This window comes from Pelodiscus sinensis, chromosome 2 (assembly GCF_052426305.1).
Source record: "Pelodiscus sinensis isolate ZL-2025 chromosome 2, ASM5242630v1, whole genome shotgun sequence".
Taxonomy (NCBI): domain Eukaryota; kingdom Metazoa; phylum Chordata; order Testudines; family Trionychidae; genus Pelodiscus; species Pelodiscus sinensis.
In genome coordinates this window covers 16,107,929-16,134,251 of record NC_143053.1, presented here as the reverse complement: position 1 = coordinate 16,134,251, position 26,323 = coordinate 16,107,929, and the positions used below count along the sequence as shown (strand labels likewise).

Genomic DNA, 26,323 nt, shown 5'->3' with positions numbered 1-26,323 from the left:
TGAGCTGAGGAGTCCTTTACAGAGACGTATATTGCCTGGGCTTCAACCTGGCCCTGGTTTTGCAGCACCCCTTCGAGGCAGGAGTATACCAATGCTACAGATGTATAAATGAAGGCACGGAGGTTTAGGACCTAAATATATATTGTTTTGGTGGAGAAGGTAGCTTGATTTCCAAGCATGTTTGTAAGCTTTGGGGGAGTCAGGACTGTCTTTTTACTATATGTTTGTACAGCACCTAGCATGTTAGGCCATCTCGGTGCTACAGTAATGCAAATAAATAAACAAACAGCTACAGGTGTTCAGCACTTCTGAACATCTGCCACTTCTGGTGTTCCAAAGTCACAGAGTCCCACACTGGAAAAGGTAGGATCAGAGCCCCAGAGTCCTTTGTCAGGAAGTGAGAGAGTTTGCTGCATTCCTCACTCTGGCTGGGGAGCCCAGGGGGCAGACGAACCTGGACCTGTCCCAAGTGGGGGACATGAACCCTTCCCCCGGCTATGCCCACTGCAGCTGCAGTAGCCATGGAGAAGTGCTTCTCACCTGGCCCCAATCTGCTGCAGTGAGAGAGGTCTGGGGTTGTCCTCTCTCCCCGGGACAACCTGCCTGCTGAATCCCTCATCCCCAGCCCCATCCCAGACCAATTATTTAAATTAAGAAAACCAAAAATGAATTGAGTTAAGGAGCAACGCTGGGTAAATCTTTTAGTTTCACATAAATGGGTTGGGGGGATAGGTGAACCCAGTCACTGCTCTTTACTATATTTCTCAAGGGATAATTCTTTTAAGAGTCAGATGATGCCTTTTGGACACAGGTCTGTGTAAGGGTCAGCCCAAGGTGAGTTCTGACATGCAGATGTCATACCCATCAAGGATCAGAAATCACCTCCTGGACCCAGACTCCAGTGATGCGTAAGTCAACTTGACCATTTGGTGAACTTATATTTCTTCTTAAACGGTGACAAAGAAATTCCCAGTCCCCTCAGAGTGAAGACAGCTGCTCTTCAATGCACGCAAGCAATCACAACTAAAATTTAACCTGATGCAGAGTGGAAATTAGATCCAAAATCTTAATGGTTGCCATGTAGAGAAAAGTCTGTGAATCCCCTCTCCCACTGGAATCCCACACCTTTGATCTGTGTCATGAAGTCTGTGTTAACACTTCACTATTATATTGGGCTATCTTCCCAAGAGCTTGACACACTTTATGAATAAGGGCACGATCAAACTCCCATTGAAGTTAAGGCCAAAACATCTCACAGGACCTAAGAGGATAGGAGATTTGACTAGAGCATGGCTACTCAACTTTGGAAGCCCCGAGGGCACAATGTTACTCATAGTGCATGCCGAGGGTACAACTTAAGTATGGTTGATTACATGCAAATAGCTTCTTTTACACTGATGGGCATGAATACAAAGATTAGGGCTAGACTACACTACACGCAAGCCCCATTTAAGTCAGTTCTGTTGATGAGAATAAAATGCAATATTTATCCAATTTTCACCCATATGACAGCACTTTTAATGAGCAATGAGAGTCCAGGAATTTAACTACTAAAATGCATATCAACAGAAGACCATTATATTGACTACTTTTTTGTTTTGGCTCCCATCTGTGGGCCGTGTGTTGAGCCCCACATAAACCCAAACTGCACACCAGGCCACAGGCTACATGAGGCCCATTGGCCTCATTTTGAGTAGCCCTGGACTAGGGTGACAGAGCATGTCTGCAGGAAAGTTGGGAACAGAACTCCAGGATCTTGACTACTAGCCTGCTGCTTTAAACACTAGGCAATACTTTTCTCAAGTGTCTGATCTGACTCCGTTTTGGGATGCTTTCTCCTTAACTCAGATTAATCGTGCAAACTCCTCACTTACTTTGCTATGTGCACAAATGGCTGATCCCAAAAGCTTCCATGTGCCTCCCCTCCTGTCCATTCGGAGCATCCGTAGGATCTGAAGGAAGCGCAGACTTCTGAGCGATGTTGCCAGAACATTGCCCTGGTTCCCAACAGCTACCACCGGCACAGAGGCAATTAGCACAAAGATATCTGCCCAGCATAAAGGAAAACAAAGACTAATAAAAAAGTGGATCCATCATCTGCTGTTAGGGTTGCCAGATGGTTGAAACAAAAATACCGAACACCCGCACGTCCCCCTCAAAAAAACCCAAAAATTCCGTTGAAGAAAAAAAAGTGGGGGAGACCAAAGTTATTGAGCAAAAAAAAAAAGGACTCCAAGATTTATTAAGAAAAAAAAAATAAAAAAAAATAAAACAGCATTAAAACAGCATGTCCCCTTTAAGACCTTTAAGAGTGAGTGCAGGGATAGGAAGAGGGAAGTGGTTGAGCACTAAGACCCAGGGCAGTCATTGTTTCCCCTAGGTCTTTTGTGCTGGCAGCCTTGCAGAACCAGGTAAGCATGGGGTCTGGGATTGGGGGGCTGGGGATGTTGGGACCCAGGGGAGGGTTCGGGTGTGGGGAGGGGAGAGGCCAGGCGCTGAGTATTTGTAGGGTTGCCAGTTGCCTGTCATTTTTACCTCTTGTCCAGAGAAAAAAATCAGAAAATACCAGACATCTTAGATGTCCGGTATTTTCTGAATTTTTTTACCGGACAGGAGGCAAAAATACCAGACTGTCCGGGTGAATACCGGACACCTGGCAACCCTATCTGCTGTTTAATTCCATTTTCTGTGTGGGCTGTAAAATCCCCTGCAAAGATCTCAGATCCACCAATAAGCTCTTTCCCTAGCCAGTTAAATGGACATCTGTGAGTCAAAACCACTTATGGCACCAGTCTGGGATCCAGGTTATCTGCAATCTTACATTGGTATGGAGCACGCTTTGAGCTGGTTAACAGAAATGGGATATGAGAATCAGTGCTGCAAACTTCAGGCTAAGAAATCAAAAGGACAAACAACCCAGAGGACAAATATCCTATGAGTGGGATGCAGCAGAAGCAGGAATACCAAAACATACTGGTTAGTGAACAGGAAACCTCTTTTTCCTAATGTTTCGGCAAGTTGGCTGGCTGTCTAGGTTAAACTCTTAGGGTATGTTTACACTACCCCGCTAGTTCGAACTAGCGGGGTAATGTAGGCATACCGCACTTGCTAATGAAGCCCGGGATTTGAATTTCCCGGGCTTCATTAGCATAAGCGGGGAGCCGCCATTTTTAAATCCCCGCTGCTTCGAACCCCGTGCAGCGCGGCTACACGGGGCTCGAACTAGGTAGTTCGGACTAGGTTCCTATTCCGAACTACCGTTACTCCTCGTGAAACGAGGTGTACCGGTAGTTCGGAATAGGCACCCTAGTCCGAACTACCTGGTTCGAGCCCCGTGTAGCCGCGCTGCACGGGGTTCGAAGCAGCGGGGATTTAAAAATGGCGGCTCCCCGCTTATGCTAATGAAGCCCGGGAAATTCAAATCCCGGGCTTCATTAGCAAGTGCGGTATGCCTACATTACCCTCCTAGTTCGAACTAGGAGGGTAGTGTAGACATACCCTTATTACTGAGAGTGAGACAGGACCAACTGATCAATTAAATAGGTCTGAAATGGAGATTGCTTTTTTTTGAACTCATGGACCTTTACGAACCCATAATTATCGAAACAGAAAGAGATAGCAATTGTATCAGAAATATTCTCAGAGTTCTTAGCCACTCCGTCTTCGATGTATACAGGCAGTCCCCGGGTTACGTACAAGATAGGGACTGTAGGTTTGTTCTTAAGTTGAATTTGTATGTAAGTCGGAACTGGTACATATTTTGGGGAGGGACGGGGAGCTGGAGTTAGGTGGAAAAGACCCTGATTCTCATACAACTTCCTTATTCTAAGAAAAACACATACTGTTTTGATATGAAGGTTTTTTCGGTTGATATTTTAATTAAAAATTGATCATAAGTTTCAGTGTTTCATGTTATATCCAAATCTTCCTTTTGGGGTACCTGAAAGATCCCAGTTATTCATTTAATAGTCAGAATCTTTGTTTTTTATAACTAAAAAAGGTTTATTAGATGCATATTACTGTTCCAAATAGAATTTGCTACAGATGGTTCAGTGAAATGGGTATTAAGTGTAATCAATAGTCATTGGAGAGCACAGTGAAATATTGATACAATCAAAGCTGTTGTTGTATTCTGCTGAGCAGAAAATGGAAATCCCTTCCTGTGAAGTGTGTGTGTGAATTTATCCACAGGATTAATTTTAAAGAAAAATTCTGTATTGGGAACAGGAGTTTAGCCACAGGTGGGTCCTCATTGTCCACTCACCCACTTTGCAACCAGACCCATCCCCTCGGGGCTTACCTGCTCCGCTCCAGCCAGGGTGTGGGGTTGGGGCTTATCCCCTCTTCCCTTCTGTCCTGCTCCTCCCCATTCTTGCCCACCCACACCACTGGGTAATTTTTCAGCTTCACCTCTGCCAGGCTGGAAGGGACTTGTTAATTTCACGTGACGCTAACAAGATACTTGCAGCTCTAGTGCTGAAGAGGGAAAGAGCTGTTGCTCCTAAGGTGGGGACTGTAACACAATGGGTCTCACTGCCTGCTGCTCCTGCTGTTCCCTAGGAAATTAATTTTTCCGCTCTGGGGTGCCCCCTTTTGGCTGGTGTCTTGTTCCCCCCAGCAGACCCACATCCTCTGCGGCGAGAAAAGCCGCTCTGCATCTCCCTGGTCTGCTAAGGTGGGGGGGGGGCACTAGCTCCGCGTTTCCCTGGTCTGCTGGGGGGAAGCGCCTCCCCGTGCCGCCGGAGGCGGCGACAGTGGGGGAGGCACCTCGCACTGGCTGCGCGCCCCCCCTCATTTGTAACTAGGGATCCGACGTAAGTCAGATTGATGTAACCCGGGGACTGCCTGTATTTATAATCAGGTGTCTTTATAATGATTCCATGTGGGTTTCTTACTCATTCGCTCTCAATAATTCCATAACAAATTTGTGTAATTTACTAATCAAGAGATGATTTTCTAATCTAGGATTTAAAAATACAACTGTGCTCTTCTTGGTTTTTACATAGTCATCAATAGTCTGAGCTTACAATTTAGCTGACAATATTTATGATGATACATGAGACAGAACAAACCTGAGCTTGTTTACCCATAGCTATACTCGCCCTAAAATACTAATAAGACTATTTTTATTGATTTGTGTTACAATAGCACTTGAAGACCATAATTGAGAACCAGAACCTATCTTGCTAAAGCCAGGTCTATACTAGCGGAGAAAATCAATGCAAGATACGCAACTCCAGCTATGTGTATTGCTTAGCTGGAGTCGACGTACCTTACATCGATTTTCTGCAGTGGCCCCACAGTGGGAGGTCCATGGGAGAGTTTCTCCCATCGACTCCCCTTATTTCTTGCGACTGTGAGGAGTGTCATGGTCGATTGGGGGTGGTGGTCATCAGCATTTGATTTAGTGGGTCCTTACCAGACCCACTAAATCAAATGGTGGAAGACTGTCCTCTGGAGCATCCATCTTCCTGGAAGTGTAGATGTGCTCTTAGTGCTGCAAAAATACTTAGTGCTGCACTACAGAGCTTATATTTCTGAACAGCCACGACAAGCAAGGTGTGGCAGAGGAAACAGAGGTACCAAGAGAGAAACAACTGGCCAAGGATCATATGATAGAGTTTGGAAGAGATTTCTTGACTCCTAGTTCAGTGCCCATTAGCCCTCACTGCAGTAAAAGCTTGTTGGTGTCAGTAAAGTAGGCAGACAGAACTCAAAGATACAAGGTGAACAGATAGGTTTAGTAAAGATGTGCCATTTTTACAGTGCTTTTTCAAACTATAACTAGTGCGTGAATTAATGCTGAGGCAATCCTGCAGAACATCTGAGTAGATTTTGCAGTAAATATCCAATTCTGACTCACTGTCAAACCATGAACACTGTTCTCAACTGAACCCAGGTTATAATTCTTTCTAAATAGTGCAGAACTCAGCACACATGGCAGGGCTGAATTTCAGTGGCATTTGTATCTATCATTCATGGGGTTTTAGACATCAACCACATCTGACTCAGCACAGAAAAGAATGTACACATGGAGAACAATCAAAGAGTTTGTGCTTACCCAACATACACAAAGGCTTCCTGGCAAATTTGAGCCTCCCCCTCCATCCTTTATAGCGACAGCAACACCCAGCAGCCCAGATTCTTAAGGCAAATTCTGCTCCAAAGATGAAAATGGCAAATGTTTCCTGTATCAAAAACACAAACTATATTCTTAGACACATAACAAGTCTTGCAATAATTCTGGACTTGCAGCACTGGCTGGATCAGACGTGTGTATGTCTATAAATACATACATAAATACACATACATATAAAAAATTTGATTTTCAAAAACCTCAGCACCTCCCATTGTTCTCAATGGAGAGGGGGAATTCTCCATTGTTTTCCGAAGTAGTAGTTAGCTGCTGAGTGCTTCTGAAAATGTGTCCATTTCATTTAGGTCCCTAGATGAGAGCTAAGCTCTTTTGAAAATCTGACCCTGAATGTCCTTGTAGTCTATGTACAAATGATTTGGGGCTTTTGAAATGTATACAGATAGACCTGAGCTGGAAAATTGGAATCTGGAATGAGATTCATATTTACTAATTTTTGGGTACATTTGGAGCCTGAGTTTTGATTTAGACCCATCTCTGAGATAATCAGTCCAATAAGCGCTCCTCCTAATTTCTCAGAGGCATTTACGATCATGCCTGTAAGACACTGGTAAGCTAATTTTAAAATCAAATCTCTTTTCTAGTCTTAATACAGCATGTCCAATTTTGCTTTAGCTGGCTGAAATAACTTGGGGTTGAGTCACTGGAGATAGTGTCATTGCGTTAAAGGGCTAACTCCTCAGTTACTCCACCCCATAAGATGGCCTTACTTGGGGGCTGCTCTAACTTTCACAGATGGTTAATTGTCACTGAAGGGTGGGCATGATGGCCAAAGCACATCTCCCTTCACGTCCACCAGACAGGTCCATTTCTATGAAGATTCACTACAAGGAATCTTCCTAAATCCTAATGCAGCAAAAAGGAAAATCTCTTAGGGTATGTCTGCACTAGCTCGTTAATTCCAGCTAGGTAGGCAAATCAGGGAACCGGGGTTGAAAATGAAACCCGGGATTTAAATATCCCGGGCTTTATTTGCATGTTCCCGTCCTGCCGCCATTTTTAAATCCCCCTTAGTCCGAACCAACGGGGCTACAGACGGCAGTTTAAAGTTAATCTGAACTAAATCCTTAGTTAGTTAAGTCCTTAGTTAGTTAATCCAAACTAACTGTTACTCCTCATAGAAAAAAAAGTCACAGCTCATTTTAATCCCCAGCTAAAGAGCAGAGTCCTGACTTCCCACCAAACCTAGGGGCCAACTCCCCCTCCCACGGCACACGGAAATCCCTGCGCTCAACTCACCCCTCCTGAAGCACACAGAAGCCATTGCGCTCCTCTGGGGCCGACGCCCCCTCCCGCAGTGCGCCCAGCACGCCAGCGCACTTCCAGATTTAGGGCACGGGGCCTTTTTAGGCACGGGGTCCAATTCGGGGTAATCGGGTGAATCGGCCTGAAGCCGGCCCTGCGTGTGGGCGTTGAGGGTTGGGTGGGCTTGAGAATACGGTCTGCCACATTGTTCTTTCCAGTGCACTCATTCAATACCTACTAGTGCAAGTCTGTCCACCCGGGCTGAGCGGCTGCAGTCTAGACATACCCCTGGGGCTGGATTTTAAGAAATGCTTAGCTTCAGCCGAGCTCTGCTTGCACTAAAGCCAATGGGAATTTTACTAGTTACTTCACTGGGTGCAGAATTAGGCTACCATTGAACAGGTATTACTGAAAATCCCACCCTGAAATTATAGGACCAGCAATTTCCTCCCCCATCCACTATTTTCTTCTATTTCCGGTGTTATTATAATCTACCAAGTGATGCACAAAAATACAGTCACTGCTTGAAAACCAGCTGCTTGCTGCACATAGGTGACTAAATCAGACTGCGTGATGGGGTATGCTGACTCTCCACTGAGCCCACAAAGGGTCATGAGCTGCTGTGGGCCCATGCAGCCCTGTCCCCCTCCCCCACATCGATATTTCCTGTCAGGTAATGAAGGGGCAGTTAAAAGGAGAGGAAGAAAGCTCATTTGCTGGATAGTCAGGAGGAGAACAGATCTCCTACCCTTTGCTCCTTGAGGAAAAGGAACAGCCTGGGACTTTTGTGAAGGCTGTAGACTGCCACAACCCACTGGCTCAAAACTACAGTTTACTTTTCTTTGCCTGTCTATAAACCAGCTACTGGCCCAGGCTGAGCTGCTGAGGAGACACATGAGGGGCTTAGAAAGCCTGTTGAAGAACTCCAGCCTAGGAGGGATGTGGGGTAAACTACAGGGACTTCTTGCACCCGGCACGAACCTTCCCTTCAGTGTGTCTTGGACCCTGAAGAGTGTGTGGTCACCAACGGTAATCAGTTTTCATTACTGCTGAATTCAATCCAAAAACGTTAACAACTCGACACTGCAATGCCAGTCTACTTACCAACAGCAGCAGCCAGTCTCCTGAAACTGTTTCGTATTCCTTGAACGTTGTTAGGATGGCTAAGATCAAACACCCCAGAACGATGAGAAATCTGGATTAACACAAAAGGAGAAATGGGGCATCATTACTACTGCATCCACTTAAAAAGAGATGGTCTAAAAAACCCTATAGAGGTCCAAAAGGAGGTCACCATCCATGATTGGAGTGAGATGAAATGTTGCCGGGATAAAGGGTTCTGAGCCTCAGGGAATCACAAGCAGTGTTGGGATCAAAACTATACTGCTCTTCCCATAATGTTAAGTGGGAAAAGGGCCCTGGCTTATTCCCAGAGTACTGGGGTCCTGGTATGGAAAAAGGGTTCACAGTATGGGAAAAGGGAAGATACTTATGCAGTCACTGACTCTGACCCATCAGACCAGAAGTTCTATGGAGGGAGCATAGCATCTCAATGAGATGTTCCATTTATGGGTATTACTGCCTATGTAAGGATTTAACTTATCATTACTAATAAAATGGCATTGCAGTAACGATAAAGCAAATCCACTTGGCATGTATTGAAAGCCAAGAGACATTAAATTAACATTTCTGCGCAATTAACATTTTGGCACCAATACTATCATCTACTGCTTTTCATCAGCAGATCGCAAAGAACTTTACAAAGAAGGTCAACAGCCCAGGAAGACATTAATAATTCACAAAACCTTGCTTACACTGAAAACTTTATTGCTTTTTTTTTAAAGTAATGCAGGCTATGTCTACACTATAAAGAAAAGTCGGAAAAATATATGCAAATTGCGAATGTGCGTATCTTTTTCCACTTTTATTTTGGAAGAGGTTTTTCTGAAATTTGGCGTGTCTACACGGTGCCAAATTTTGGAAAAACCTCCTCTTTCAGCACAACCCTTCTTCCTCGTACAAAGAAAAATTTTCCAAAAATGTGGATGTGCTCCTTGGACGCAGCATAGCTTTTCCAGGAAAATAGCTGCAGTGTAGATGTAGCCACAGATATGCTGGAGTATGTACTCCACCTAGGCGCTGGAAGGGTTGATACAGGCCTAAAAGGCCAATTATGCTAACTGGTTGTACATGGAGGGTGGGGGAATGCTTAATTATTATGAAGCCTAGCTGCAGGAGAAGCTGGGTTGTTAATATAAATAGAGCAAGTTGAGAGAAGAAAGGGACTGGATTTTCACTGAAAGAATGGGGGAAGTATGGAACCAAAATTTCTATGCAGAGACAATTCAGGTAGTTTACAATTTTACATTCTTAGGATTTATGGTTGATTAACTTGGAAGGGTCGTATAGTTAATATCAAGAGTAAATGTATAAAAAGCATAAATCTGCCTCAAAGTATTGTTGGGAACAATACTCACTGACAACAACAACAACAACAACTCACTGACGATGCTGAAAAGGGCACGAATATGGATACCAAACCTTCACTTCAGCCTCAAAATCAACAATTAAAAAAATTGAACGTCTGTCTCCAAACCCAAGTTTGGATCACATGTGGTACCACTATATAGTGTAGACGTGGCCAAGTATAGTGTAGACATGGCCAGTGAATAAGGGTACTAAATAAATATGTAAGGACTGTTGGGAATTAAGTAGACAAGATGTAACTGGATGCCAAATACTCCAACAGGCTAACGGTCAAAAGGTGGGGGGAAGGAAATGTGAATGAAAAGGAAGGACAAGAAGAGCTTGAAATCTTCAGCCAGGAGCAGTCAGATTACAACTGGACAGTTGTCTCACTATTTGTGGATTTGGAATTCTATAAAGACAGAGGAAAAAGCAGAACTGTAAAATATTACTGTGATGCTGACAAACCAGGTGACAGCTCATGACAATGTCCCAAGACCTCACTGAACACTGACAAATGCATAGTTTGAAACCAATGGGGCTCACCTGTGTGTTAGGGATATTGTAATCGATATTAGAGTTCTAATCCTGTGTTTAGACTTCATGGAATGCTTGTAGGATGCTTCATATATTAACCCTAATTGTAATATCTGTTCCTCATTGTAACACTGGACCCTGTATTCTTCACTGAGATATTAGTATGATATGATTATGACATACCTACGATGTATCTTATGCAAGATAGGTCATGTGAGATCATTAAAAAACATATGATTTACTGAATAGGATCGTCCTATCTGTATGCATGCAACATTTTTGCATCCAAAGTTAGGAATATTTACTCTATATCTGCATTACAAATGTGTTTATGCCTGGGGAATGACCATCAGGCAAAAGAATCTCTCTAGATAGCTCACTAAGAAGAAACGTATCTTCCTGAGGATGCTACTAACAGCCCTCTCATTATGGCTGCTACCACACTACAGAGACATATAACCAGCTCACCTGATACCAGACTCCATCTTGTGTGTGATATTAGTGTTTTTCCACAGACTGGTTTGGAAGCCAAGCTTTGAGACAAAGGATTCCCACCATAGCAAAAGCTATTTAAGGAAAGGGAGTGACATCATCATAGTTCTTCAATGACTCCCTACCAAAGAGACTACTAGAAACCCCTGATGAACAAAGACCGAACTGGGGAGTTGGACCCAGACTAAGGGGATTTTTAGCCTGTGAATGGAATATGTGGGGTTTCTAAGCTGTAAGGCAGCATACATTTCCCCTTAAGAATCTGTAGCCTGCTTGATACCATTTAGGGTGAGAATTTGCTATTCATATCTGACGTATGTAGTATATTCGGTTTAGTTTGTGTGTTTTGTTTATTTGCTAGGCAATCTGCTTTGATCTGTTTGCTAACTCTTATAGTCACTTAAAATCCATCTTTGTACTTATTTTTGCTTTGTCTAAACCAGTGTATGGGAGTCATAACTCAGAGCAGAAAGCTGTTGTATATTCCTTTCCACAATGCCAGTCAGTGAATTGCATGAGCTTACACTGTACAGCTCCCTGTGCAGCACAAGACAGTGTAATTTTGGGCTTACACTTGAGTCCAGAGAGGAAGTGTGCCTGCATGCTGGGAAGTTCCACAGGTAGAGCCTTTCCATGCAGATCTGCTCAATGTCTGTCTGTACTGCAGTGTCATTTTTGGTGTAAGTGACTATCTATCACATAATCAAGATTGGCTGGGAGGTAAGATAGACTGGAATGCCCAAGGGAACTGTCTGTAATGCCACATTAAGAACATTATAGTACTTCAGGAGTTTACACTTGTTACTTGGTTGGGGAAATGTAATTATACAACATACACCCAGTTTGGGGTTTCTGTCCTGCCTTCTAATAATCTGGCCTGAGGTTAGCATTCATAGTCATGCACCACTCCAGACAGCATGACAATGGTGAATAGCATTTAGGAGTTTATACATGAAAAGTGGGGTCAGCACTGTCAAATCTATATTGACAAACCTAAAGATGACAACATTGGTAGTGTGGGAATGGCCTTTTGTATCCCTGAATCTACAATTAAGAGATCTATGGCATTATCTAATTTGGTGGCCATTATGATGGTCGAATACATGGGTGCTCTGTTGGCACCTACTTGGCTAAGGTATGTATACCCTAATATAGCTGCTATCACACCTGACTCTTTACTGAGTACAACCCCAATCAGTAAGGGAAACTCTGAAAGCAGGTGTGACAGTGAAATATTGTGCTTAACTATGGAGCTAGTGAAAAGAGAACAAAAGGACAAAGGTTCTGTCAAATAAGTCCTAGACTTGAGGATAGGGTTTATACAGAAGAAGCACACTGCCTATATTTAGAATGTCAACAGGTCACTGTGGCCTAAATGGTAATTTATGTCTACTAAACACACACAAAGATAGATTGTGTGAAACATGCAAGGTTAAAAAAACAGTTGACTATCTGCTGTGGCAATTCAGGGAGAATTATTCATAAAGTGAGACCGGAGATGCGTCCAAGTGAAAGAACACAGTCTGAATGGACTGGTGAGAGAACAGGGAAAGTGAGGTAGCATTAAAAACATTACTGTGCATTTCTAAGGAGACAGGACAGGGTGGGAGGACATAAGCTATTTGGTTATATGAAAACTGTGGCAAGTGGCATCATAACCTCACATGCTGAAGCTGCTGAGCCATAAAGTGACAGGAAAGGGAAAAAAATAAAGGGACTGAAGTCAGGAGAGAAAGGATCTTTACTGTGACTAGGGATGTTGTTGTGGGGAGGAAATCCAGGGGGAGAAGCCCTGAATAGAAGAGGCTGGCACAGGGGGAGACATAAAGCAGCCACTCTGATGAAGAAGGCAGCTCTGGTGGTATGCACTGAAAGAAGGGCAGGGTTTGGACATCCAGGGAGAGAGTGCTGGTAAATGTTCAGTTAAGGAACAAAGCAGGGGAAACAGCAGCAGAGAGAGGGGAGAAAGGGCCAGTCTGGGAAAGTTGGAAGTTGGTTTAAGTTGGTATTTTTAGCTGGATTCAGTTGGGGGATTCTAAGCAGAACCTTGTGAGACCTGGCATGAGACAAAGGGGAAACTAGAGGTTGTGGGGAGAATACTTGAGAAAAATTGGGTAGGAAGAAGTCTAGCAAGGCAATAGCAAGGAATTTTGTGGAGCAGACCTTGGCTGCTGGCTAGAGACCCTAGGTTGGAACCTAGTGTATGGGGAAGACCTGGGTTCCCTTACCAGTTAATCAAGAAAGTGATGTGAATTCCTCCCCATGACACCTGCAAATGATCTGGACCAAGGTCTCTTCTCCTCTCTTTTAATTTACTAAGATAAACATTTAATGATTGATATTGAAAATATTCAAGACAAAATACTTTTGCAGAAAGCTTTTATTTGGAGCCCTGCCCTGCACGAGCGCTGAAGTCAACAGAAGTGCCAAAGAGGTTGCAGGGTTGAGGCCCAGGTTCTCTTAATGTACGGCTTAAAGATAAACAAGATATTTATATTCTATTTCCTTTAAAAGCCTTATCCACTGAGTAGTGTGTGGTTTGTTTTACCCACTAGAGAGCACCGACGTTCCACAGAGTGAAACAATACTGCTCTCTCCTGAAATTTCTCTCCATTAAAAAAAAAATACCACCCTCATTCCAAATGTTCAGACTATGAAATCCACAGGCAAGCAGTGTAAAGGAAATGAAAGTCTCCCACTCCCACCCTGCCTCATGTCTATTTAATCTTTGAAATGAGTGTGAGAGGTGCTGGCCGACTTGATAAGTGGGATTAATGGGCAGAGTCTATGAAAGCAAGAAAAGCTCCATCCCTTCAGGTGAGGCACTGGCTACAGGACCCAGAAATCAACAGAGGACAGGGGCACAAGAAATGAAAAACCAAGGACAGAGCTATATGTCATAGGGTCAAAATGAGGGCCTGGCAAGCAGATAACTCCGGATAATGCCTGCAGGGTACCACAGAGAAGAGCTCTGCCCAGAACATCCTCATTGAACTTCCTCCTGGACTGATAGACGGCCATCTTGGCCAGTGTCAGGAGGAGGCTGACGGGGAGGTCTTGCAATCTGGTGACACCAGAAGTGGGGAGTACCAAGAGGAAAAGATGTGGGGAGCAATGCAGCAGGAGTTTCTGGAGGAGCCAGAAAAGGGTCTGCAATCTGGAGTATTGCGGGTAGGTGTGGGCCTGGGTCTCTCTCTCGTCACAGAAGAGTAATGCATCTGGGGCATCAATGAACCATGCCAACCACACGTGATGCTCGCAGTTTTATGGAGGAACTGCTACCTAATATCACCAGTGGGACCTGGAACCAGGGTGGAGTAGAGGTGCCAGCCCAGGAAACAGAAGTGCACATTATCCAGCAGACTGGCTCAACACAGGAAGTGACCATGATAGCTGCACCATGCTGCACTCATGTGGCCCCACAGGGACCTGGGCAAAGCCCCCTGGTAATATAAGAGTGCTGCTGATGCTCCTGTGATCCTTAGTCTTCCTTCTCAGAATGCCAAGAAAAGTGCCAGTGAGGCATGGGGTCATGAAGCATGAACACTGGCTCCTTGGATATGTGTCACTGACCTGCTGTTATGTGATGACAATAACTGGCTGTTAGACACAGTTCTTATAAACATTAACTCATTAAACTGTACCAGGCCCCATTAAAGCAGGCTAGGAGCCATATCCCTCTCCAATGGAAAACTCAACCAAAAGGGTGAAGAGATTGACCAAAGGCCACATCTGAGGTGGTGGAACTTGGCACCCGGCTTTGTGTTCATTCCCCCAGAGCATGCTGCCTCACCCATTGGGTTTTGCTTACTACTGATTCAAACCTAGAAGTGAGACGCTCAGTGTTTCCTTACCAATCCTCTGGGCCATTCAGCAATCATAGGCTAGTGCATATCTAGGCCTGGCAGAATCCTTTCATTTTTATTTGTTTTAATTTCAGTGGGAAAAATATTTTTATTTTATCGGTTTTAATGTTAAGTTTCTGAGAGTTGTTCAGCAAGCTGGAACAATCCCCCTTCCCAACATAAATGGACACCCCACTTCTGAATAGGTCTTGTTGGGGGCTCCTCCTCCTCCTTCTTGCCGCCTTGATCAGAAGTCTTTGTGCAATGCTGACAGGTGGCACTGAACCTGGGACCTCCGGAGCTTAGTGAATGAGCCTTTACCACTTGAGCTAAAAGGCAGCTGGCGCTCAGCTAAGGCTGTACAGCAGACTCATTCTCTCGCTCTGTAAGTCAGGGGTGGGCAATCACATTTTTGAAGTGGCCCTGGGCCACGTCAGAAGGGGCGGGGCCAGAATGCTTCCCCACCCACAGACCATGATTGGTCTGGGAGTGGAGTGCCTTTGCCTCCCTGCCCAGGTTCCCCCTAGGCGCTCATGCCCCTGGTGGTGGGAGGAGACTTTGCGCGCTCCCCCATCTATCCACATGCCAATCAGGGCTTGTGGGAAGGGGAGCACACAAAGCCTCCTCCCACCCTGTCAGAAGTGTGTGGTGCTTCTAAGCGCCACTCACTCCTCGCAGGGTGGGGGCAGGGTAGAGGAAACTTTGCACACTCCCCCTGCCCCTAGGTCAATCGGGACTTAGGAGCGGGGGAGCACGCAAAGCCCCCTCCCACCCAACTAGGAGCGTGTGGCACTTCTAAGCGCCATGCACTCCTGGCAGGGTGAAGGAAACTTCGTGCTCTTTTCCACTTGCCCCAGGCCCTAATTGGCCTGGGGACGGGGGAGCGGCAGAGCCTCCGTGGGCCGAATCAATCCACTTGGCAGGCCGGATCTGGCCTACGGAGGCCCTTTTGCCCATCCCTGCTGTAAGTGACTTAAGGGCCAATACATGGGACAGTGGATCACACCCAGTAGGGCTATGTCTACACTGGCGCGATCTTATGCCAGAGATATGCAAATGAGGCTAGGCGTGGAATATAGTTGAGCCTCATTTGCATACCTAATGAGCTGACATTTTTGCAGAAGAGGCTCTTGCGCTAGAAGGAGCTGTCTACACTGCCCTTTCTTGCGCAAGAAAAGCCCTCTTGTGCAATGCCGTTATTCCTGAAAATAATCAGCGTAGCAAAAATAGAGGCTCATTAGGTATGCAAATGGGGATCGGTGATATTCCACGCTTAGCCTCACTTGCATATCTCTGGCGCAAGATCGTGCCAGTGTAGACATAGCCTCGGTGCTTGGGTTATATTTACTCTACACTGCCAGGCCTGCAGCCTCCCCTCTCCAGCTTGTACCTGCAGGAACTGTGTGTCACTATCTCTGCAAGGTGCCCTCTGCAGCTCCCCTGTCACAAGTGTGAATGAGCAGCTCCTGGCAAAGCAGAGACCCCCTGCACTCCCAGCTGGTGAATGAGAGAGCGTGTGCAAGACTGCAGGGCTGCAGAAGGCTCCATGACTTACTGAAGGGTCACTGACACCCAGTCTCGGTGGGTGTAAGTGCAGGAGCAGGTTACATGCCTGCTCGGAGTTGTGGGTTGGTATTTTTCTATTGATTTCCATGTAGACCTTTTCCAACCTTTATAGATGACAATTGAATCTTGCCAACCCTGCATGTCTCACACTGTGCTCTTTGTGCTCCTCAAGTGTCACAGGCAATTGTTAATAAGTTTATTACTTAAAGTTAATGCACCTGCTCAAGGAGTTAACAGCTCATGGTTTTAGATCTAGAGGTACAATATGCAGTGCTTCCAGAAGACCCAACCCAAGACATCAATGCATATGCAATTAATGTATTTAAAAAAAAAACTCAGACTCTAGATTCAAAGACCATTTATATTAAACTACAGAGGAACAATTAATCAGCATGCGCTTATTTGGCATTAGCAAGGAAGTAGTCATGCGTATCTTCACCAGCCATATGCAGTGTTGTAGCTGCAGTGACCACAAGGCATTAGAGAGATGGGTGGATAAGCTTTAGAGGAGTAGCTAAGTTAGTCAGTAACTGGAAAAACTTAAAATACAACAAATAGTCTTGCAGCACCTTGGACTAACAAAACACATCTTCCTTGGGAGCAACTTCTGTTGGTGAGAGAGAGAAGCTTCCGAGCTCTTCCCTCTCACCAGCAGAAGCCAGTTCCATGAAAGATATTACCTTACTCGCCTTCTCTCTCCAATCACTGCTGTTAGTTTTCTACAATGGTTAGTTCTGCAAGTCAGCTTGGAAGCTTGTGGTCTTTTGCCCTGAGCTTCTGCATTGCCAGGAGTTTATCAAAATTAGTTTTGTTCCAATTTTCCTTAGGGGAAAAAAATTCTCTCTTTGCAGGGAGAGGGCAAGAACTTGTAACATCATGAAGAAATCTGTGCTTCAAAGCAGGGGCCATTTAAAGAAAAATGTACTAAGAGCTTTTTAAAGTAGGTTTCCTTCATGTACAAGCCAAGAGACAGCACCTAGTTAGCAAACCTCCACCTCCTTCTTCTTCAGACACATTCTTAAAAGCTCTTTGCTTCAGTGCCCAAAGCAACACCACCACAGGTGTCCCTAGAGTCTGACAAACTGCTTTAAATGTGCTGGGGCAGCAGTATTAGGTTGCTCAAATACCAGCCTTCTGGAGTTTCAGCACTAGGCAATCTTTTCCTAAGAGCAGCCTGGCTAATTTGTTTACCCCCCTGCAATCCACGTTCAGAAAAGCTGCCATTTCTTACTCCAGTATTTGCAGTCCTGAAAGAAAAAACGCAATCTAGACACTGAGACAAGCGTTAAAGATTCTTAACAGTGTGAACGGGTGACAAGGAAGCCCCCATGTCCTACTTATCACATGAATGATCTGGAGGGGGCCATAAAAGCAAAGGTGAAGCTCCTATAATGCTTGTTACCTGGGGTTGATTAATCTCTGGTGGGTGTATAACCATATATTCTGAGTTGCTTTGCTCTTTGCTTTTCAATTTTATTGGTGTTAATAAAGCTAGCTCCGAGGAACAGGACTTGAACTCTACTTAGGGGATTTATTTTACCTCCCAGGGCTGGGTAGCTGCCTATTGGCTTACTGTAGAGATTGCCTTGTGTTTTACCAAAATCCTAAACCTGAGGACTAGAACTGGGCCCAAACTCCTCCAAAATTTGCAAGTCTTTTTAGACCAAATGTGGGTGCTCTGACAAAGCCTGAAATCAATGCAGAGACCATTGCTTCCCACATTAAGAGCCACAGGAGAGGAGATCTCCCTCAAAAACATCATAGCTGAAGGGAGAAAAGCCAGGGGGTCACCTGCAAACCTAGTGAAATTCTTGGACTACACAGGAAACCAGGATCATTCACACAGAGGTTCTTTAAACATCTTCCTGCTGATCTCTCCACAAACCTTTCCCATTCCCTCCCATGGTAAGACTGTGAGGGACACACATGGGTGGCGGGTGAACCCCAGCTTTGGGGAGGCAAGCCTGTCAGCTCCTTCCCTTTCGCCTAAGGCCCACTCCAGCATGCCAGAGCCCCGAAGCCTCCCCTCCATAAAGGAAAATTCCAGAAGGGCCCCTGGACTGGGGGAGCCCTGGCCTGCCTGCCCCAGCCATGTTGGGCCAAAGTGCCACCATTCCCCTCCTCTATGCAGACTGAGCTGCTCTTCTAAGCCCTGAGCACCAGTACCTGGTTGAGCCAGCAGCCTCCGCAGCCATAGGTCTGCCCTGCCACCAGTCGGGCCAGGTCAAGCTGCCAGGCTCCCCGAGCGCTGGGCTGGCCCCAGTGCTGCTAAAGTTGGATTGGGTCAAGTCAGAAGCCTCCTCAAGTGCCATCTCCTTGTGCCCTGAAGCTCCCACAGGCTTTCTGCATCACTGTTCACTCCCCTGTCTGCAGAAGGAGGGACATGGTGAGGAGTGAGGAGGCAATGGGGTTCTTAGGGAAGGCGGGACACCACGGTCCAGATTTCCAGCAGTGAATCGTCGGCAGCAGCCTACTATACCCACCGCCTATGGGGACAGGAATATAGTCTCACATTTTAGTCAGTGTCTAAATCTGAACTCACAGAGGAAAGACTGGTCCAGATGCTGTGCCGTGGCTGCTGCCTTTAGCTGCTCAATATGGCTGAGTCAGGCAGGTTGTTTTCAACCCCATCTCTTCGAAATGATTTCACAGTAGAAGGGCTGAGGAATGGGCCATATTATGGTCCTAGGCTGGGTGGCTGTGAGCAGAGAGGTCAGTCATCCTCATGGTACTTGCCCCATTCCCTGGATTCTGCAAAGATCCCTCTGCAAGGTCAAAGATCTACACTTGGGGAGGGAGCAGGCCTGGGACTACACATGATCCCCAGCTTCATGGGGAATCCCTGAAAACGTAAATGCTGCCTGAGGCCATGTTAGTGTTTATCTTGCGTCCCTATTCCACAAGGGGAGCTTCCAGGGGCTCCATCGCTGTGGATTGGCTGGGATCTGCATGGTGGAGGGGGGCAGGACTCAGAGCTTCTGTTTGTTCTCCCCACACTGAGTTTTCCTGCATTAACTCTAGATCTACCTGTCATTTTGCAACCTTAGCTTGATGCAACAAGGATCTCTACAGCTAAAATCATGAGCTGCTACAGCCTGAGCACACAGGCCAGAACATAGCTGGGGATGTAACAGACTCCTCTCCTCTGTGGATAATACACATCACCAGTGGGTCATGGTAAATCAGAACAAGACAAATAGCCTAGGCTCCCTTTCTGAAACAACCTGCTTGTCTTGTAAACAAAACAAAAAGCACAGTCTTCACTCAGACGAGATTAAAAAGACTGCCCTGTTCATTCATCCTCTTCCTTGACAGTAGCCCCGCTGCACTGCCCTGCTCACCCACACAGTGGAACTGTTTGACAAACCTATGTCACCCCGCAGGAAAAAGTGCTTTTCTCACTAGGCAGAATAAGCAGCCAGCTCTTTTAGGGTGGCACTGCCCTGATTTTCCTTATAGTGAAGGAGGAGGAGGAGAGACTAGGGATATAAAATCCCGCTTAATCTGTTAACTAGTTAAACATTAAGTTTAACCGGTTCACTGATTAAACGGGATCCTGGGCTGGGGATTGCTCCAGTCCAGCTGGAGGAGCTGCCAGCCCATGGCTCCCAGCTGCTCACCTTCTGGCCCCATACATAAGGGGAGCTGCTGCCAGTCTCCCTCCCAGCCCTGCATGAGGTTGCTGCCTGCTCTCTCCCAGCCCTGAGTGGCAGAGGGGCTGCTGGCTCTGCCGCCTGCCTCCCAGCCCTTGTTAACCAGTTACCCACTGCCATCCCTAGGAGAGACACGGGTGGTGATCTAACTTGGCTTCTTCCATTCCCGCTAGGCCAGTTTGGTTAGGGTGTTTTGGGAAGAGTGCACATTTGAGGTACACAAACCCAGGCGGTTAAAATATGAAACAATATGAACCTTCATTTAAAACAGGGGTGGGGAGCCTAAAATCTGGGAGCTGGATGCACCCCCAGCTTGCCTGGATCTGGCCCCTGAGGCTTCCCCCCTGAGCATTGGGGAGCCCATGCTATGAGGTTTTTCTTTTTTTGCTTCTTACTTTTGTGTGGCCCCCGACTGACTTTTTTGTGGGTCAGCAGCCCCCGACCCAAAAAAGGTTCCCCATCCCTGAAAGTAAACTAGATTTCGTGGCCAGTGTACACCATGTCTACGTCTAGACTGGCATGATTTTCCGGAAATGCTTTTAATGGAAAAGCTTTCCGTTAAAAGCATTTTCGGAACAGAGCGTCTAGATTGGCACGGACGCCATTTTCGCGATCGGGGTTTTTTTGAGGAAAACGAATCTGAGCTGTCTACACTGGCCCTTTTGCACAAAAGTTTTGCGCAAAAGGACTTTTGCCCGAATGGGAGCAGCACAGTATTTCCGCAAGAACACTGACAATCTTACATGAGATCGTCAGTGCTTTTGCGGAAATTCAAGCGGCCAGTGTAGACAGCTGGCAAGTTTTTCTGGAAAAGCGGCTGATTTTCCGGAAAAACTAGCCAGTTTAGACACAGCCCATCAGTGTTCTTTCAATCTTCCCTGATCTAAGACAGACACACTCCCCCCCCCCCCCCCCCCCCCACAGGTCTCAGCTAGAGGCAGCATTCCCAAATGCCACGAGTCTCCCAAAATGGTGGGACAATCACTTGTTGCTGGATGTGACACCCTAGTCACCCCCCGCAAACATGGCCCCAATGGACCAATGAACACTGTAGCAACACTAGTGGGGTTATTCCCTTGAACTCAGAAAGCATCCTGTTTAAAGGATAGGGTCGTTGTGCTCTCCTCCTTTTCCCCATAAGACATACTCAAGGGCAGCTGAAGATCATCCTTTTGATGAGATGCAGATATGCTTTCTCCTCACCTCCAACCCGTTGTCACTTATGAATTAATGAGAGGGGCTGGGATGGCAGATGAATCATATCCTTCTTGAAGGCAAACCTCAGATAAGCAATTCAAAGGTCTTCATAGCACGAGAACTTTGATTTACACACCCGGTAGTATTGTACCTATGTAAATTTGACTAGACTTTCAAGTATTTCGCTCACTCTGCATTACCATAAGCAATTAATCAGCCTTCAGAAAGTCAGGATGATCCTCCATAAGCAAGCAATATTTAATTTGAAGTCTGAAGTGGAAGTCTTTGGAGGAGGTTATCAGCCTTCTCCAGAGCAGCCCGATTATATTCCTGAAATGTTTCACCAGCATATGCAACAATGTTGTTTGACATAATATGCGATGGCTCCATTTACTCACTTGACACATTAATATCTCTGATTGTATTATCCCTGTTTAACTTGACTGTTTCAAATAAAGACAGTTCTGTCCAACTTCCAGGAGAAAGCATAACATGCGATAGGGAGGTGGGTGTGTCTTTTTTTAAAAAAAAGGCAAGCTCTCCATTAAGGCAATTCCATCATCTCAACTGGAACAAAATTTGGGACCTTTCATTCGTTAAAAAATGAAAACTAGTGTCATAAATCTGGACCAAGACCCAAACCCACTAACGCATGTAAGCAGGTGCTTAACTTTAGTCACATGAGTAGCTCAATCAAGATTGGTAGGATTATTCATACACTTAACTTTAAGCATAGCCTTAAATGCTTTGCTGAGAACTCATACATGAACTGTAGAAAATAACAATGAACAACTCCTCCTGGCACTAAGCCTTTTCTACCACCAACCTATTCGTGTCGACTTGATCCCTAGCATACCTTTTTCTGGTTCTTTTTCTAACCTTGTTGTAAATATCCCAAAGGATGGGCCTTCCACCACATCCACTAGGAGACTCTTCTGTAGCTGAATAGATGTTACCATTAGATAGATTTCTAGAAGCTTCTTTCAATGATCCTGCACTGTCTGCTACTTTAACACTGCAAATAAATCCTCTTCTCTGCCCCAATATTGACTCCTTTCCAGCAATTGTTAACTGTTGTCATATGACTCCCCATCCTCAGGCTGTTTAGCCAAGTGATGGTATTTGGTGCTTTTAAATCTTTCCTCATTAGCAAGTCCCCCACAAGCTCTCTAAACTTTGTGTGGCTCTTTTCACTGTTCTGCCTGAGTTTATTGACCGTCTCCTGGGACTGAGGTGGCCAGAGTTAAAGGCACTACTCTTGATGCATTCTCCTCAGTGACGTATGGAGAGTAGCTAGTATCTCCCTCCTTTATCTCATGATGTTTCTGTGTTTGAAGCCCAAAATTACACTGGCCATTTTGGCTGCCATTGGGCACTGCATGCCATATCCAATTTGCTCCCAAGTACCATTCTTTATGATTCTCTATCCATCCCTCTCCTGTTGAATATCTGCTTTGGTTCTCAAACCACCATCATGCATTTGGCAGAATTCTAGTTCTCACATGCGCAGAGCTGATTCACAGTTCTTAGAATAGAATGTGCGGATGACATTCAAGGGCATTTCAACAACTGCCTTTGCAAGTCACTATGGATTCTATTGTTGGCAACAAACTAATCACCTGGAAAACTCTGATTCCCTTCTTTACAAAAATAGCAACACTTTTATTAGCTCATCTAGTCTATGATGCTTAAAGTTTTGGCTAGTCTAATTTTATATATTCCAAACAGGGTCTCTAGTGTTTCCTAGTGGACTATGTTGCAGTCTAAAAATACTTTAGGGTGTTTCCCCTGATGTGTAGCCCAAATTTTACTGTTCTTGGATCTCATCCTATTTATCCAGCATGATCCAGCATGATCAACTCCTCCTCCTCTTCGCCCCTTTTAATCGCCCCCCCCCACCCCGTTCAGTCAATGTTCAGCCATACTATATAGATGTTGGAATGATTCTCTACTACTTTGCAGTAGGAGATACTGAACAGTGATGACTGCAAGGAGAAAGTTATCGTTCTATGGTTCTAAGTCGCATGGTTCCAGTATACATTAGTCTAAAAGGGGCATCCTGAATTTCCCTTAGAAAAGAGGAAGATGGAGAGAAAAGTGGACCTGAGTTTTGCTGTGCCACCAGCCCTACCCTCTTCTCCCCAATGCTGCAGTGGCTGTTGTAGGAGTGTAAAGTAGTCTGGAGAATTTAGCACTTTTTTTTGTATATTGAGACAGCATATAAACCTTTTCATGCCTGTATAATACTCCTTTTCTAAGCGTTAATTTATAGGGCAGCAAACTACACTTTCCCCTCGCTCCCTGCCCAACGGAACAGCCAGCAATGTTCCTGTACTGGGGGGAGGGGGCATAGCTCTCCCCCCCGCGCACACACACACACACACACACACACACACTTGGGAACGTGGAGTTGGGAAACTCGGGGTTGGGGCAGTCCTGGACAGGCGGGGACCCCCAGCCAGCCGCCTTACCTGCCTAGTAATTCTGTCTCTTTTCTGCATGGTTTTATGAGAAGCAATCCTATTCCAGGCACATCCCATTTTCCTAGCACAACCAAACCCTTACTTTGCGTTAAGTTATGATAAGAGGAAGCTGGTGGTCCTAGCTCTTACTATTTAAGAGGCGTTCTTGAACATACGAACTCACAGACAGAGAGAAGCACATTTCTAAAATGTATAGTAAGATAAAAACGACGGTCCTCACCTAGCGTTAGGAACTGGGACCTGAAGCCAAACACTACATACTGCAGGACCCTTCATAAAATGGAGTTAGCTGGCCACACTGAGTTCTCAAGTAATTTACATTACCAGTGTATTTATGGTAAAAACTTGGCCAAGGACAAAATGTTAAAGAATTTAATGGAGACCACCGCACTTTAATTTGTGTGAGCTATTTCAGTCACTGTGACATTTTAAAAATAAACACATGAACACCAAGCTTGCTTTTAGCATTATTAAGCACATCTCAAGGTCCCCCCCTTTAAGTGAAAGCTAAACAGCTGTAATGAGGAGTCAGAGGTAGTTTATCTAACAACCAGTGATTCAACATGCTCCTAGTATGGAGCATGTAATTAAGTCCTGCCATACACCAGTATCTAAGTTAGAGGGTTGACTGGGAATATTTCACATACTAGGCTCTTCCGAGAGGCTCTTCAGGGCTCTATTTGTCAGTTAGGCTTGGTCTACACTAGGGGATAAGTTTGAATTAAGATACACAACTTCAGCTACATTTATTGTGTAGTGTGGTAAGGTCCTCGGCCAGGCCCCTTGCCCTGGGATCCCTTTTTCGTCCACAAATCAACCAGAGACCCCTTCATGTGCAATCACCGGGTACCTTTTATTGCCCATGCCAATTTCTCACCACCGTCTATTTAAAGCTTTGTTCACAGCAAACATCTAACTTCTCCTTCTGGCTGGGGAGCATGCTCAGCCACTCACTGGCTCCTCCCCTTCCACTTCCCTTCTGGCTGCCTTATCTAGCCCGCTGGCTAATGAGGCCCACAGCTGCTTCCCATTAGCCTCTCAGGCTTGCTCTGCTGTCTTCCATTGCCCTTTTCAGCCAGGCTGTACTGACAGAGCTTTGGCTTAGCCAGCAGCCTGTCACAGTAGCTTGAGTTGAAGTATCTTAAATCAAATTTTGGCGCCGTCCACATTGAGGGAAATTGAAAGGAGTACACTCTGCCTACGACTTCCCTTACTCTTCATGGAAGCAGGTCTACTAGCATTGATGGGAGCACCCTCTCAGTTCGAGTTAGCGTCTCTTCACTACACCCACTAAGTCAAACCCTGGAAGATCGACTGCGGCTGCTTCCATCTTATCTGTAGAGTAGACATGGCTTAAAGAGTTCAGAGAGCGCACTCTGTCCATTTCAAATCCAGCCATTATGTCCGGTAATACAATCTTGATATTTTCCTCACCAACTAAAAAGCAGTTTTCTGATACCTTGAGCATCAGATCCAGCAACCTCTTCTTGTCATTTTAGTAGCAGTCCCTTCCAGTTAGTTGATGTCTCACAGACCCACAGCTCATAAAAGAGACAATAAAAGAAGAGACAAGAAGCAGCCCCTAAAGTCAGGTTGACTTTAGAATATATTGGTTCCTCTCCATTTACTTTCACAGTGCAGCAAGCTAAATAGCTTGAGATTACTCTAACAATTGCTTCATCTAATGTTGCACATTGTTAAAATAAAATTACCAATACGCCAGGTCATACATTTCTTGTATGTACTCTTCTTTCCTGTTCTAGCAAGGGCTAAATATAGGTACCTTTTCAAGAATTCTACATAATATCATATATTTAAATCCTAGACCAGAGCATATTGCTTCGAGTGGTGCGGGACCTCTTACAGCCTGGCCCTCGTGAAGAAATGGAGGAGTCCTCACAATCTGCTGTGACTTGTTTGCAAAGCACTTTGCAGATAAAATTACTTGCATCCTGTCTGATTTGGACTCTGGCTGTCATGTAAGTGGGGTTCAGAATGTGTTGAGTACACTGCTTAGTCGTTTTTCTTTGGATCAGTTTCAGCTTTTGCAGACTGAGGATGTAGACAAGGTGCTTGGAGGAGTGCGACCGACCATGTGCTCGCTTGACCCCTGCCCTTCGTGGCTTATTAAATCAAGCCGAGAAGGAATGACTGGTTGGATCCAGGGCATTATTAATGCGGCTTTCATATCTGAGACGGTTCCTGCCACCTTGAAAGAGGTGGTAAAAAAGCCACACCTTGACAAGCGTTCCCTGGACCCACGCAATGTGAATAATTATTCCCCAGTTGCTAATATTCCTTTCTTGGGCAAGGTATTCGAGCAGGCAGTGGCATTGCAGTTCCAAATTTTCTTGGAAGAAATTGATTATTTAGATCCATTTCAGTCTGGCTTCGGGCCTGGTTTTGGAACAGAAACTGCATTCTGTTCCAAACGACCTTCACTGGGAGACAAATAGAGGAAGTGCATCCCTGCTGATTCTCTTGGACCTCTCAGCGGCTTTCGATATTATCAATCATGATATCCTTCTGGAGCACCTGGTGGAGCTGGGTATCAGAGGGACTGTCTTGCAGAGTGGTTCCAGTCCTACCTGCCAGGATGCTTTTTAGCACAACTGGAAGCACATTTTAATAAATACACATGTACATTCCAACATATATTGCCTATCAGCAGTGGAAGATTAGCTA

General features: G+C 45.4%; 1 protein-coding gene across 1 annotated transcript in view; it reads right to left on the bottom strand.

Moving 5' to 3' along the window:
• Positions 1–26,323, bottom strand: part of KCNQ3 (potassium voltage-gated channel subfamily Q member 3) — a 271,766-nt gene that overhangs the window by 43,781 nt on the left and 201,662 nt on the right. Inside the window, exons 2-4 of the mRNA XM_089776159.1 lie at positions 8,504–8,594; positions 6,062–6,188; positions 1,875–2,047 (exon numbers count right to left, since the gene is read on the bottom strand). Coding sequence (XP_089632285.1) covers positions 1,875–2,047; positions 6,062–6,188; positions 8,504–8,594 — 391 coding nt within the window. The remainder of the gene's footprint in view (positions 1–1,874; positions 2,048–6,061; positions 6,189–8,503; positions 8,595–26,323) is intronic.